The following is a 17,021-nucleotide window of genomic DNA, read 5'->3' as shown; positions in this document are numbered from 1 at the left end:
AGTCCCATTAAAAAACTCCCATTACTCCACTATAAGACATCTCCTAAAGCTAAGAACAACACAAATCGTTCGTATAGTACATAATCTTAATAAATGACACAAAACTCATCACCTTATCGCGGGGTATGGAGCGTCGACGGTACCGTAAATAGTTCAAATACAAGGAGTTGGAACTTATTTACTTAAACTCACACACATAGACATTAATGCTAACTAACTAGCTAACTCTCTAACCTTCTTAAACCCGAAGGTTCATGGCTGCAGCAACACAGGCCTTCCATCTGTCCCTATCTTAAGCAAGATCTATATACTCTTTTCCATCCCTACCGATTTCCTTTAGGTCCATCTCAACGTTGTCCCTCCATCTTCGTCTTGGCCTTTCTATAGGTCTCTTACCATCAGGTTTCCCAACAAGAATCCTGTAAACTCCTCTTTCCTCTCCCATTCGTGCCACGTGGCCTGCCCACCTAAGTCTTCTTGATTTAATTATTCTAACAATATCTGGAGATGAATACAAATTATGTAGTTCTAAATTATGTAACCTTCTCCACTCACCTGTCTCTTCATCCCTTTTAGCTCCAAATATTTTCCTAAGGATATTATTTTCAAATACTCTCAATTTATGTTCCTCTTTCAATGTAAGGGACCAAGTTTCACACCCATATAATATTACAGGCAAAATTACTGTTTTGTACATTTTAACTTTTAGTTTCTTAGATATTAAACGAGAAGACAAAAGTTTATGAAGAGAGAAGTAACATGCATTTCCTGAATTAAGCCTACTTTTTATTTCCTCTTTAATATAATTTTCATTTGTTAATATTACTCCTAAGTATTTGAATTTGGAAACTGGTTCAGACGAGTTGTTATCAATAATTAGATTTTGATTATTACCTAACACTTGGTTTCGATCTGTAAGCATATATTTAGTTTTCGCTTTGTTAACTTCCAAACCTATCTCTTTAGCAGTTTTGAAAAATATTTTAGCATTATTCTTAATTGTATTTATATCATCCCCTAATAAGTCTACATCATCTGCATGTGCTAACAACTGAGTCACACCATTTAATTTTAGTCCTTCGTTAGTTTCTTTTACCTTCCTAACAGCATATTCTAAGACAAAATTAAAGAGCAATGGAGATAATGTATCTCCTTGTTTTAACCCATCATGAATTGTAAATTTGTCAGACATATTAATACCAGTGGCGTAGCATGGACATTTCGGGTGGGAACGCCAAGTCCGAAGGAAGGGTCGGCCCTTTCTTGCTTAATAATTTACTTATGATATTAGTCGCCACAGGTATTGTTTATTTGCCTGAAGTCAGCTGGGTTTTCAGACCTACTATAACGGCTGGGGATACGTCGGGCTGACCCCCCGACTATTCCAATACTGGTTGAAGATCTCCGCCACAAATGGTTTGAACTCTGGTGTTTTATACCTTTTTTTATATCTTTCTGAATGACGCAAGTCATTAAAAACCTACCTGAATCACAAGCGCCTCTGCACAACAGTAGACGTCATTGTTGTGGGTGATCCAACTACTCATTGATTTGGTTTATTTTATTTCGCTTTTCTACCACTTTTGGTTAATTGCGAATATGAATATGAGTGATGATATTGATGAAGGGACACTGACAAAGAACACCCGTACTCACGCCGGGATTCGAACCAGGGACCTCTGTCGTCTTGGCGCACTGTGCAAAGCAGAGTGGATGATCCAAATATCGTACACTCTACTGACGTAACAGTGCCGATTAGTAATTCAGACCACTGTTTATTACATCTTGAGAATGCTGATAAACATTTTTAAAATAATTTTGTCCAGAGACCATTCGATGTTAAGAGTTTTCAAATGAATGCTAAACATTTCCATTGACACAATATTAAGTAATTAGATAATAACGAAAAAATACAATAAAAAAAATTAATAGCTTTGTGGCCGCGGTGGCTCAGTTTGAGTCTCGTTCGGGACGCGGTAGCGAGCAGACGTGTGCGTGACTACTCCCGCTGCGAGTTCCGTGAGTCAGCTTCCTTACGCGACTAGCGTTCGTCTTGGTGAAAATTCAGTTAGTAAAATGGTTCTGAAACGCGTAAATACGTTGAAATTGAACTTTCAAACAGTAACACGGAAACCCACTACATTGGATCTTCACCGATGGATCAGCGAGACCTTAAAAGTTACTCCAGAGCAAGTACTAAGTATTGAAATCGACATGTATCATAAGTGTGTATATTTAAAACTGTTATCGAAAGTACTGTGTGAGCAATTGTTATTCAAGTCTGGTGGTATTTACAAATATTCTGATGTGGACGGTGATTACGAAATAGAAGTGACTTGGGCAGATCGCGATTATGTGACGGTGAGAATACATGTTGTACCAATCGAATTAAGTGACGACCAAATACGAACAGTGTTAGCACAATTCGGGACGATAATCTCACCACTGGTAGACGAGAAGTATTCCGATCAGCATATATATCAAGTCCGGACAGGTAGAAAAATTGCGAAGATGACCTTGACAAAGGCCATCCCGTCATACATTACGATAAGTGGATCACGCTATTGGGTTACCTATAATGGACAGGAAAAAACGTGCGCCATTTGCGATTCCCCATCACACTACGCCAATAGCTGTAACGAGCGTCGCCCTAGGGACACCAGAGCAACCGCGACGGTATCCAGTTTCGCGACAGCCCAAAGGACGAATCTGGTTAGGACTACCGTCAGCCAAGTACCAGTTAGTGACCGAGGACCGAAGTATCAACCCTCTGTCCTCTTACTCCCCAGTGCCGAGAATAGCGACACCAACGAAACCCCCCCGACAAAGTCTCTCCAGACTGCCAATGAGTCAAATGAAAAAGATGACCTTGTGCAACCAGGTATGCAGTGTTCTACAGGGACAAAGGAAGGAATAGAAAATGAAGATGCGCCATCCACATCCCCAACCCCTATTGAACAACCTTTGGAGGTTTCCCCCAATTTGACAGGCAAAATGTTCGCTGACAGTGAATTTCCATCAGTCAATACACGACGATCCCGGTCCAGATCAACAACGAGAGGAGGCAACCCCCCATCCGACCATATGACACTGAGGCCAAAAAAGAAGAAAAAGGGTGAAATGGTAAGTAGATCAACAGTTGTAAGCAATGATTCCTCAAGTGCCAATAATATTGGAAATACTCCTACCTCTGACTTAGATGCCCAAAACCCAGCAATATTAGGGGCAGTAATGGAAGAAAAAAGTGACATGGAGGTGACCCCCGACCCATCTCGTGACTGAGAAAGTGATGTTCTCCCCTAGGGTAGCAAGTGGAAAAGTGTGGAATATGAAACGATTTTCAGTGTGAACATACAACATGTTAACGAGAGTAGTCTATCTGTTTTTCCCCCTCATGATAAACATAGTTATGAATACAACTGTTAGAGTAGCGACTGTGAACATAAATAAGTTAAGTTCCACGACGAAACAACGCGCTTTAGGGGATTTTCTAGAACAATCCTCAGTGGATGTTGCTCTTCTGCAGGAAGTGTGTGTGACTGAGCTTGAATTACCAGCCCAGTATATGCCATATCTAAACCCCACGTGTCAATCACAAGGAACGGCTTTAGTAGTCAAACAAGGCTTGCCGATTTCACACGTTATTCAGCATCCATCTGGCCGTATTATAGGTACAAAATTAGCAAACATTTGGTTATTCAACATATATGCTCCGTCTGGAAATACAAATCGTCAATTGAGAAATGAGTTTTTTGGTACTGATGTAGCAGCAGAATTGCAAGGGGGAAAAGAGCATATAATATGTGCAGGTGACTTTAATTGTGTTTTATATCCACAGGATCAACGGCCTGGTTTCTCCACGTCTAATACTTTACAAAAAATAGTTCACGGTTTTAATTTTGTGGATGTTTGGATAGCTAAGCATAATCGAAAATTAGGGTATACATATTTCCGAGACAACTGTGCATCACGTTTAGATCGTTTCTATGTCACTCCCCAATTAAGTGAAAATGTGACATCAATACAACTCACTCCCACGTGTTTTTCCGACCATTTAGCTTTAATTATGGGGATAAATTTGGATATCCCTCAGGTTCCGAAAGGGTACGGATATTGGAAATTGAATACTTCTATTCTCCTAGAGCCAAATTTTAAAAATGCGTTTCATGAACAGTGGAAAAAATGGGAAATTGATCTAGAGAAAAAGACAGATATTATAGGTTGGTGGGAAAAAGTTTTAAAACCTGGCATTAAAAAAATTTGTATTCAATTTTGCCAAGAACGATCCAAAGATTGGAATCTCAAATATAACTTCTATTACAGTGTGTTGCGGGAGCTTACTAAAGACGCAACGAATGGTAAACCAGTCCAAACAGAGATAAAGCAAATCCAAGCCACACTATTACGTATGCATTCTCAGAAACGTAATGGTGTCAAAGTTAGGAGCAGACTCCCCCATTTAGATCGCCATGAAACCGTATCTCTCGCTCATGTTATACAAGAGAGAAAAAACGCGAAGAGACAACAAATTGGTACAGTTCAAATGGACGATGGACGTGAGTATACAAAACTTTCAGACATTAAGAAAGTAATTTATGACCATTATAGTAATCTCTATTCGAACAAAAGAACTTATGGTAATGCAAATGCTGACGAATTTTTTGGAAATATTCCAACAGTGTTTCATGATACTGATAGAGATGTTTTAGACAATATCTTCACTATGGAAGAAGTACATAAAGCAGTAATGGGGGGGGGGAAACCTTTCTCCTCCCCTGGAATTGATGGACTTCCCACTGCTCTCTTTCAAACTTTTTGGAATTTGATGGGGAAAACAATAACAAAATGGGTAAATGCAGTTTTTAGGAATCACATCACTGGTAAAACATCAAATACTGGAGTTATTGTATTAGTGCCTAAAATAGCGCAACCAAAGAAAGTGTCTCATTATCGTCCCATAACTCTACTGTGTGCAGATTACAAAATATTTTCTCGGTGTATGATGCAACGGCTGACTCCTTATGCTGAACAATTAGTTGGCAAGATGCAATATTGTTACGGTGAACACAAAAATATATATGGTGTGTTGCAAACACTCCGTGAAGTAATTGCGAGTTCAAACTCCAACTCTGCTAATGTCAATCACGCAATTTTAGCTGTAGATTTCCAACATGCTTTCGACTCTGTTAATCATGAACATATGTTCAATGTTTTTGGTAAACTTGGCCTAGGAGGTAATTTTCTAAATGCCTTACAAGGTTTGTACAAACACGCCGAATCCAAAATTCAAATCAATGGATTCTTAACGAATCCTTTCCCAGTGTGTGCAGGGGTTCGACAGGGAGATCCTCTCTCTATGTTGATTTTTTGTGTCTCGCTCATGCCTTTGTTAATATCTTTAGAAAAGGAAATATCTGGTATTACAATTAGCAATCAAAATATTAAAGTATTGTCATATGCTGATGATGTCACTATTTTAGTTCAGTCTCAGACTGACAAAAAAATTATATATCAACAAATGGAGAAATACAAACTGATTTCAGGTTTAACGATAAATTATGAAAAAACTCGTATGATGTATTTAAATTCTACAAATCAAAACAGATCTCAAGAAAATTTTCAAGTGGTTCCAAAACTTAAAATACTGGGAATAATATTTACTAGGTCAATTAGACAGATGCAGGAATTAAATTATAATCTGGTAATAGGAGCTATTAAAGCTGTTTTATGTAAACATAAACTTAGGAATTTAAGCTTAATATCACGTGCAGCTTTTGTAAATATGTTCGCGCTCTCCAAGGTCTGGTTTCTGGCGAAGGTTCTTCCACCAAGAAAACTAGACCTTGCGAAACTGAAGAGTGCTGTGAATTGGTTTATGTGGTCTGGACATATCCTTCGGGTTAGTCATGAAACAATGTGTCTACCTGTTGAATGTGGCGGATTAAAGTTGGTTCATGTGGCAACTAAAAGTCAAGTACTGATGATTCAGGCTAACATTGCAGCAATGGTAAATCACTCTGATGGTCTGACAGGTACGATTCTAAAGCAATGTTTGAACACTATTGTGTTAGAATATCCAATTGATGTAAGCACTATTCCCAAACAGTATCAATACTTGGTAGATTCTATTGTAGAAATATGCTATACTTTGTTATTATCGGACAACTTTCAAATACCCACTGTAAAAAACATATACAAAATTAAACGTAAGACTATGCACCATAAATGTAAAATAATGTTGAAGAACCCTCGTGTTCTTTGGAACAGAGTTTGGATAAATGTACATGCAACACATTTATCAACAAAGATACGGTCTGCATGGTATTGTATTGTTCACCAAATCTTGATAACTGGAACGCAACTTCATCGATTCCGATTAGCGGAGAATCCGCAGTGTAAATGGTGTAATGTAGATGAAAGTATAGAACACTTAATCAGTGAGTGCAAAATTAGAAAATCAACGTGGGAATATATCACGAAAATGATTAGTATAATATGCAGAACAAGCCAGAGGCAAATTACGATTGATCACCTTTTGTGTCCAAGTTTTACATATTACCCGAAAACAAAGTTAAATAGTGTGCAATGGATATTAGGGAATTATGCTTGGTTTATTACTACCTATAAGAAACAGGATTTTCGTGAGAAATTTGAAATATATATGCATCAAGAATATCAGCATATTTCTTCATATGCTATGCATACTACGTATGCAAATTTTTTAACTGTTATGCATACTATGTAAATAAAACCTAAAAAGTCTGTGTTTGTATTCTGAAAATGTAAAAAGGAAATAAAGGAAATAAAAAAAAAAAAAAAAAAGTCGGTAACGCGTCTGACTACCATGCTAAACGTCCCGGGTTCGATCCCCGGCCGGTTCAAATCCGGGAACTTTTCTAACGATGGAAGCGGCCCTGGCGCCCACCCAGCGTCGAATAACATGGGTACCTGGGGAAACCTGGGGTGTAAAGGCGGTCAGGGGCGTGATGCTGATCACATCACCCCCACTCACGACAGGATCAAGAAAGTGTGGGGCGTTACCCCCACACCCCCTATACGCCTTCATGGCGTGGAGCTATGCACAGGGGAGCACTTTACTTTTTTTTATAGTTTTGCGGGTTAAGTGGTAGAGCAGCCACAGGCTGAATTTCTACCACGAGGACTTCACCAACTTATTTGACAAAAACTGTGTTGATCTTTTAGTTTCTAATGCACATCGCTGTTCGTGCGATAAATCATACAATGCAGTGGCCATTAAGAAGCAGTATATTTGAGATTGGTAAAGTTACAGTCAATATTGCGTATTGTAGCATCACATAGCACAGTTGCATGAGCGCGAAGAGCGAAGAACCGGGTAGGAATTGTGCCACTGTCGTCTGCTTCAGAAGGCAGGAAGGGTCACATGAACCAATCACGGTAGACCTCTCGTACGCTGGCGTAAGAGAGCCCATTTACGCGCGTGCTGTAGAGATGGAAGCTTTCCCTCCATAAAGGCAGCAAGGAATATAGGAGTCCTGTACGCCGAACCTGCTCGGCGTCCGGCCGGGAAAGGCATTGAAAAGAGATGCTAGAACGAGTGTTGAGAGTGGAGCGAAAAATAGCTATTATAATGCCATGAAGGTCAAACATTTATGAAATTAGTCACGTTTTACTTTATAATCACAGCATTTAAGCTTTTTTGAAATTTTAAATCTGGGAACGCCGGGCGTACGGACGTACTATAACGCTACGCCACTGATTAATACCCACAAGAATTTTACTTTCTGTTTCTCTGGTGTATACTTTTATCATACTAACAAGCTTCTTAGGTATTCCAAACTCTACTAATATATTATATAATTTCTCTCTTTTGACCGAATCATATGCTTTTTTAAAATCAATGAATAGCTGATGGACATTTTGATTATATTCCCACTTTTTTTCGAGTGTCTGTCTAATGTGAAAAATTTGATCTGTAGTTGATCTGTTACGTTTAAATCCACATTGATAATCACCTATAATTTCATTAGCATATGGGGTTAGTCTTGTTAGAAGAATGTTAGATAATATTTTATATGTTGTTGAGAGTAGAGAAATTCCACGGTAGTTATTGCAGTTCATTTTATCACCTTTTATAAACACAGGAACAATTATGGATTCTTTCCACTGTTGAGGGATTTCTTCTTTATTCCATATTAAACAAATTAATTTATGAATTTGACATATTAACGAATTTCCACCATATTTAATTAACTCATCTGGTATTAAATCAATGCCAGGTGCTTTGTTATTCTTTAGCCTTTTAATAGAATCTTTAACTTCAGTCAAGTTAGGTTCTGGAATTAAAGGTTCTGCTGTGTGCACTTCATTTACTTCTGATTTATCTCCTACATGAACATTTAAAAGGAAAATGTCATTAAAGTAGTTCTTCCATCTATTTAGAATATTGTTTGGGTCAGCTAGAAAATCACCGTCTTTATCTTTTATTAAGTTTTCTTTAGGTTGCCACCCCTTTCTAAACTCATTTACACCTTTATATAAATCTCTGATATTTTTGTTTTTGCTGCTTGTTTCAATTTAGTTAATTTTGCTTTTCAAGTAATCTGTTTTTTTACTTCTAAACGTGCGGTTAACTTCTCGCTTTATTCTATTATAATTGCTTAGATTTGTATCATCAGAGTTATTTAACCACCTAAGTTTAGCCTGATTTCTTATTTCTATTAGATTATGACATTCATTATCAAACCATGGCTTACTTTTTCTTGGTTTATGGTATCCTATACTTTCTTAAGCTGCTGATTCTATTGCATTACGTATGTGCTCCCAATTCTTATTTACGTCTGTTTCATTTATATTTTCATCATCATTTAAATCCTGCAAAACATCAAATCTATTTGACAGTTTAATTTGGTAATCTTTCTTAATTCTTTCATCAGCAAATTTTCCTGTACTAAATATTATAACTTTTAGATTTTGTTGCTTATGAGACATTAATGCTATCTACTGTATTCCTGCAATTTTGTCCCGTATGTTCGTGATGATGACCTTGCAACCCTGCATCCAGTGTATATGTGTTCTACCAAAACCGGTTTGCGTAAGGTGCAGTAAATGTAGAGGTTTTTCTTTCGAATTCTTTTAACGGAATCTTGTCCTTTGTGCTATCTCATCCGATTTTGCAGTTCCCTTTTTTTCGTTAATTTCGCCCGAGAGTTCCGTAAGTAATTTCGACTTATGTATATAACAATTTATCATAGTATGAGCGAGACATTTTTTGCAAGAATTTCTTCAATAAAATAATAAATATATTACAAGGTTAACGTCTGCAGGGAGAAGATAAAATAGAAAAATGAAGCTCTTACCTCTATATGTCACTTTTCCAAAATTACTGGTGATTATTCTCAGTTCAGGGTTGGGCGTTTCTCCAATCTGAAATACAAACAAGACATGGGCTGTTGACATATTTTGACAACATAAAACTAAATTATTTTCAGGGAGGAGAGGGAATAGAGTGGGGAAATGGAAGGGTAGCGGGCAACCTTCAAGTCAACACGTGCTCCCCTCGTACCACTCCCCTAGCAAGCAAGATAAACTCTATAAATAAATCTACTTTTATCCAAAATGTGAATGTTTGTGTGGTATTTAGTAATATATTAAATGTGAATACGCGACAAAACGTACCATCGACAAAACGTACCAGCGACAAAACTTACCAGCGACAAAACGTACCACCGACAAAACGTACCATCGACAAAACGTACCATCGACAAAACGTACCAGCGACAAAACGTACCATCGACAAAACGTACCAGCGACAAAACGTACCATCGACAAAACGTGCCAACGACAAAACGTACCATCGACAAAACGTACTAGCGACAAAACGTACCATCGACAAAACGTACCATCGACAAAACTTACCAGCGACAAAACGTACCATCGAAAGAACGTACCAGCGACAAAACGTGCCAGCGACAAAACTTACCAGCAACAAAACGTACCATCGACAAAACGTACCAGCGACAAAACGTACCATCGACAAAACGTACCAGCGACAAAACTTACCAGCGACAAAACGTACCATCGACAAAACGTACCATCGACAAAACGTACCAGCGACAAAACATACCATCGACAAAATGTACCAGTGACAAAACGTACCACCGACAAAACGTACCACCGACAAAACGTACCTACCACCTGGGCGGCAACCTCAGAAGGGTATTCTAATGAGTCTTAAAATATTTGAGATGCGACAAAACGTACCACTTGATGGGACGGCATCAGAAATAATTGACCAAAATTACGATTTTACGATTTTCTCTAGTTTTGCTGATTTCCATCACAGTTTTTCCAGACTTTGGAATGGCAAAATTCCTATATAATGTATATATAGCTGTTTTGGCGTGTTTAAAATCAGCTGTGGTTAAGCTGTCGTCCACATTGTTTTCTTTTGTTTTATCTTTTCGTCTGTTTTTTTCGATTTTCATTTTAGTTATGTCAACAGCAAAAATATTGTCTCTTGTCATATCGGAGGATCGTTCTGATTCATTCCAATTTCTGCGTGTAAGCTATTGCCTTCAAACAAGATCTTAGGGTTCCGTTTTCATCATAATGGCGCTTCATTCAGTACAGTTCCACACTGTTATTAGAATTTACGTGTTTTTTAACAAACTATTCAGAAAGTAATCAAAGAAAAGAGTTAGCTTCGCTCATTCTGGGGCTTGAGAGTGTATTTCCAGCTATCCATCATAAACTTAAACAACCTACCCTAACCTAACCTAACGTTTGTCGTGTAGGTTGACTAGAGTATCATAAATTTTGGTAATTGGCGTGTCTTCCTCTCGAACCCTTTTCTTCACCTCTTACATACGCGGAAGTGGTACGTTTGTCCTTCACAGGTAGTTGTTTGTCTCAGTGGAACGTTTCGCCGCGAGAGCCCAAGATGTACGTTTTGTCGGGACACCATTAAATGTGACTGCCCCATCAGAAAGTATGCGCTTCTCCCTCTGCCCCTTATTCATTCTGGTGCCGTCACTGCATCTCCAGTTATAAATGTCGTCTCTTTCACCAGTTAAAATTACAAAGAGTTCTATTTTCCAAATTATTGTTTACTGTCTTGGGAACACATACAAGAGAAACTCACTACATTGGATTACAAGTTTAACATTACAATTAAGCACGTGCCTCGAAGAGTTTATACGTAGCATACATCATCTTGCATGTTTCCCCTATCTTGAAGTTGGTTCTGTTATTTTCATTGTGTACATTTCACACCTCACTACTGATTCATATCTACAGTGCCCTCGTTTGGTTATTGTGCCGCTAGACCGCGAACCGGGTAGCGGATGGAAGCAAGGACTGTGTAATCCCTCAACTCAATCGCATAGCGCATTTGGTAGCTTTCCAAAGAAAAGAACCTTTGTCAAGTTTTCTGCGAGCACACTGCTTACGGTGTGGCCTGTTGAGGGGTCTTGTTCTACGCCGTCTTTTGTCTGCAGGAGTGCGATGAATCGTTATCATACTGTCCGACCGGGAGAGAGGAGACTAGTTGCAGAGTACGAATCTACACGAGGAAGGAGAAGTCGCACCAAACAGCGCATTAGTTTCAAATTGGAATTCCCTTTGTTAGATTAACACTGATTTCTCCTGCCGGCGTGGCAGAGTGGTTAGCACATCGCGCTACTATGCCAGTGGTCCCGGGTTCGAATCCCCGTCTGGGCATGGGTGTTTGTGAGTTGTCCATTAATCAATTTCATCATATCATCACTCATACCAATCTTCACGATTAGCCAAAAGTGGCACCACAAAGGCGAAGTAAAACAACAAATCTGGAAGCAGTAGAAAAATAGAGATATATCCTCAGTACAAAACGGTACTTGAAGTCAGAATTTTCAATTTCGAGACGCCGAGTCGACCAATTCAACATGCTCGGAGGACGAGTCCACTGCCTTAGAAGATGACACTAATAGTGGCGATAATTGTAAAATCCGAACGAAATCAAAGCAGATTCTCATTAAGAAACCATAATCTGCAGTAGAATCACAACTTTTGATTAACGAACGACTCTAATTACTTTAAGGTTAGCGAAATTAGAACACCTCCCACTCCCTCTTCCCTCACTCCGCGACGACCACTTCCCGATCGTCGCTGTGTTCGCAAATTCTGTCAAGCGGAATGTTCAAATCGAAAGTTCCACTATTACTGTGATGAGTGTTTCTTGCAAGCCCCTCCAACCCCCCCCCACCCCCTGCGTGCGTGGCGATCTGCCAAACCAGGACCACTCAATAACTGGCTGGCAGGCGGAGCACGCCTTTCGAAAAATGTCCAGTGAAATTACATACCACATTGCAGTTAGTTAATTGGTTGCTGAGGTAATATTTCTAAATTTTCTGAAAAAAATGCCGATGAATTTGACAATCACATAATGCGGTTCATTTTTTTCTCTGCATGCCGTCAAAGTGCTATTCATTAATTAAACATAACTGTCGAAATGAAATTATGATTGATATGACGTCTTATATGACAACGGCTGCTGCATATTGGCTTCAAGTATTAATTGTCAATTCTAATCTCTACATTCCGGTATGTCAATTGTATTTTATGCGCACTGAAAAATGAATTACATTTATCACAACATTTAATCTTCATTCTAATCCATTCTTGCTAACCTGATTATGAAGAATGAATTTATTAGAAGAAATATATGTACGCCTTTTAAAAATCTAGCATACATTGTTGGGATACACTTCAAGAGAAGAATACTTGGACTTGAAGAAATGGTACATATTAACTCTAAAGCTGTTGTTAATCGAGCACACAAATCCGTGGAACCGACAAAACGTATTTGTTTCGATTAGACTTCTGTTTCTCCCAATTCCCTGGCACTGATTCTCTATTGTGCAGTAATAAGAGACTTTGAAGAAACAGGAGGCTGTGTAGTAACAGGAGACTCTACAGTAACAGCAGACTGTGTGGCAACAGAGGAGTATGTAGTAACAGAAGACTATGAAGAAACAGGAAACTCTAGTAACAGGAGACTCTACAGTAACAGCAAACTGTGTGGCAACAGGGGAGTATGTAGTAACAGAAGACTATGAACAAACAGGAGACTGTAGTAACAGGAGACTCTACAGTAACAGCAAACTGTTTGGCAACAGGGTAGTATGTAGTAACAGAAGACTATAAAGAAACAGGAAACTGTAGTAACAGGAGACTCTACAGTAACAGGAGACTCTACAGTAACAGCAGACTGTGTAGCAACAGGGGAGTATGTAGTAACAGAAGACTATGAACAAACAGGAGACTGTAGTAACAGGAGACTCTACAGTAACAGCAGACTGTGTAGCAACAGGGGAGTATGTAGTAACAGAAGACTATGAAGAAACAGGAAACTGTAGTAACAGGAGACTCTACAGAAACAGCAGACTGTGTAGCAACAGAGGACTGTGTAGTAACAGAAGACTATGCAGAAACAGGAGACTGCAGTCACAGGAGACTCTACAGTAATAGCATACTGTGTAGTAACAGAAGTCTATGAACAAACAGGAGACTGTAGTCACAGGAGACTCTACAGTAACAGCAGACTGTGTAGCAACAGAATACTATTAACAAACAGGAGACTGTAGTAACAGGAGACTCTACAGTAACAGCAGACTTTGTAGCAACAGGGGAGTATTTAGTAACAGAAGACTATGAAGAAACAGGAAACTGTAGTAACAGGAGACTCTACAGTAACAGGAGACTCTACAGTAACAGCAGACTGTGTAGCAACAGAGGACTGTGTAGTAACAGAAGACTATGCAGAAACAGGATACTGTAGTAACAGCAGACTGTGTAGCTACAGGGGACTATGTAGTAACAGGGGACTGTGCAGAAACAGGATACTGTGTAATAAGCTGAGAGTTTGAAGAACAAGAACAAGAGACTATTACTAAAGAACCAACGAAGACTTCGGAAAGTAATAATATTTTATGACGCAAACAAACAGTACTGGTATTCCATGCCAGAGATAAAAAATCTCAGATAGAAATCTAGCAATATGCATTTTCATACTTTGGGCTACGAAATAATCTGAAAGGTAATCACTCTATCAAATATAATCCAGACATCATGAAGATTCAACGCGGGAGTTAATTACAACTTTGTTCAATATCTTGTCCAAATGTTGTACCAGTATCGGATATTGTATTTGTGTTGGATCGAAATTTGAAATTTTGAACTATTCCCTGTTCGCTCTAAGAACGAAGTCAATGCAAAGAAATATACGTGGCTGGTTTGAAATTATATCGGTTAGTCTAATGTCAACTGTGCAGGAATCTATCGTGTGGAAATAAGGTGCATATGATAAAACTCATACCACTCAATGTAGCTACTATATAGAAGTTATGGGACCTTACATAAAGTTACGACCAATAGGTTCATGCAAAATAACACGAGGACAAGAAAGGAAATATTTCTCACGAGTCACGTGGTTTTGTTTATATTAACTTCGTTGTTACAGTGGATCAAGAGTAAAATAGTTGCAAAACCCTAGAACATGTGAGCATCAGTTTTAAAAAGAAACACTATAGCCTGTTACATTCAATTTCAGCTCCACAATGTATATTACTTAAAATATAATAATAATAATACCGTTTATTAGCCAAAATTCATCGTAAAGAAAAATAATGTTCAGTCAGTTTTAAAGCAATGCCCTTCAGAAGAGGAGTCCATAACATAAACCACTCATCTAATTCTACGTATGTGCATTCTCTGAAATATCTTGGGTAAGAATTTTATACACACAGTAACAAATATATCGGCCATGCTGAAAATGAATCAAATAATACATATGTTATATATAATACGCTGAAATGCAATGACTAACATGGATATTAATACATGCAATAAATTTAGAAATTAGGTGGAACAATACTTACTTGAACCATTAAAGAAATTCCCACAATTCCCTGCGACTTGTGCTGCGCTTCAGACATGTTGTGGTACAATTCAGCATTGTAACCATATAACTGCAGCTAGAAGAAATAGAGAAATTGCAATTGAAAATAGGCATTACTTATTTTTACACACACAAAATATGCATAATGGTTAGGATAGTAGGAAAGGTAACTTATTTGAAATTCGTATTGATGCATAAGGAAGAAGTAACAATGATATCAATAGGGGAGACCGGGGTAATTAGAACATGGGGTTATTGGAACATGTTAATGTAGAATAATTTAAAACGAAAAGACTGGTGTAATAACATTTCATACCTATGTACCTACACTAAACCTACATGCAGAAAATTTGTAATTGGAATAACTACACAAACGTAAGTTTTATTTGACTTTTATTATACACCTGCAAAAAATGATGTGACGCATGCTTGGTGTTTCTCTGCTTCTGCATATACTGGATGTGAATGAAAGAACCCTTGCAAAATTTTCTTCACCCCTATAATAAAACATAAGGTCACACATCTTTTCATGTGAGTTTGGTTGTCTATGGGCAATTTGCCTGGTTTTTATAAGCAAAGTTCTTATTACCCCAAAAATTTCTGCAAAGGGGTTATTAGAACATTGCGTAATTTGCTTGATTTTGCTTGGGTATACTAGATTGTACATGTAACTATTAGAAGTTTTTTCTTTACTACATTGTAGAATGGCCTATAACCTTTCAAATAAATCATAGAACACTGATTTTCATTCACACATGTTTGCTTCACAGCTGGGAAATTGAACTTTATGAAAAAAGACGTTAACTTGGGATTTTATTTAAACAAGCATTGATAACTCCAGAAGAAGTAGAGCTATTGTGTTCAAATTTGCAGGGTAAATGGGACATTTATATATGATGTTCTTATTACCCCAACAGCAATCTAAAGCTATTCAGTTGAAATTTCTAACTTATGTTCCATTAACCCCAAATGGGGTAATTGGAACAATTTTATTGTCATGACAATTTTTTTTTGACGAGTATTTGCAATGCAGGTATGGTCATTATTTTTTTCAAAAATATACAAAAGATGTCCTTTTAAATGGTAGAAATTTTTAAAAAAATCTGAGTAATTTACAGTGGAACTTCTACAGGCTGTTTCCTGTTCTAATTACCCCGGTCTCCCCTAATTTCGTAAAAGTTAAACTAGTATGTGCCATGATTTGTAGCTCTCACTGACAACCACATGCCTATTCGTACATGTAGGGTAATTTCATGGTTCTGTACAATGTAATGACGTAAGATAAACCTGCAGTCCTTGAAAACGTCTCACGTGTACTAGTAAGAAACGGCAAAGTTGTGTCAGTTCTTAAGTTCTGATTCTACTGCTTCATAACTTTAAAACATGCCGAGAAAAAAATTAATTCAATCATGGGAAAGAAACTCTAGAGAAAAATGGAATATTCCTGAAAAGAAATATGCTGGTTGAAACAAAAAAAATCAGAGGAAAGTGTGTTAAAAACTAGAACCATACTTCGGGATTTAAGAGCATATTTGAAATTCTGGCATCAATTTCATAACAATATTGTCATTTTTCTCCAGGAAATATTTTTCTTCAATATTATTAAATTAGAATTAGCTACAGTATCTGGTGTAATTACATTCACCACACAGCTTCAGAACAGTCACATACATATAGGTACGTACGTTGATAGGGTAGGTGGAAGAAGTTTGGTGCTCTTAGCATTATGATTACTTTCCAATATGCTTACTGTGTTACTATTTGTATCTTTTTAATATGTTTGTGTTGTTACATTTGACTGCTTTAGGACCTTATTTTGAAACTTTCCTTTCTCTTCAACAAATTTATACAACTTTATTCATGTGAAAAAACGAATCACAGACTAGTGACTTATAAAAGAACGGGAGCAGTAAATTCTATTCTTCTATTTTCTTAATTTAAGTCGCTTTTCTGCTAATCGGTAGAATGAGAATTGATGAAAATTCGATTTAATTGATGAGGAGACATTTGCAAAGCAACACGCATGGACCGTGAGTCAAACACTCGAAGACCTTCGCACCAACAGCAGACATCAACTTACGAAATCTACTTTTCGGGATAATAT

The 17,021-nt window shown here is 37.8% G+C and overlaps 1 protein-coding gene across 1 annotated transcript in view; it reads right to left on the bottom strand.

The window, feature by feature from the left end:
- Window positions 1-17,021, bottom strand: part of CARPA (Carbonic anhydrase-related protein A) — a 428,457-nt gene that overhangs the window by 145,182 nt on the left and 266,254 nt on the right. Inside the window, exons 5-6 of the mRNA XM_083124589.1 lie at window positions 14,898-14,993; window positions 9,339-9,405 (exon numbers count right to left, since the gene is read on the bottom strand). Of these exons, the coding sequence (XP_082980715.1) occupies window positions 9,339-9,405; window positions 14,898-14,993 (163 nt within the window). The remainder of the gene's footprint in view (window positions 1-9,338; window positions 9,406-14,897; window positions 14,994-17,021) is intronic.

The sequence above is a fragment of the Lepisma saccharinum genome, chromosome 6 (assembly GCF_977018435.1).
Source record: "Lepisma saccharinum chromosome 6, izLepSacc3.1, whole genome shotgun sequence".
NCBI lineage: Eukaryota > Metazoa > Arthropoda > Insecta > Zygentoma > Lepismatidae > Lepisma > Lepisma saccharinum.
This window is presented reverse-complemented; position numbering and strand designations above follow the sequence as displayed.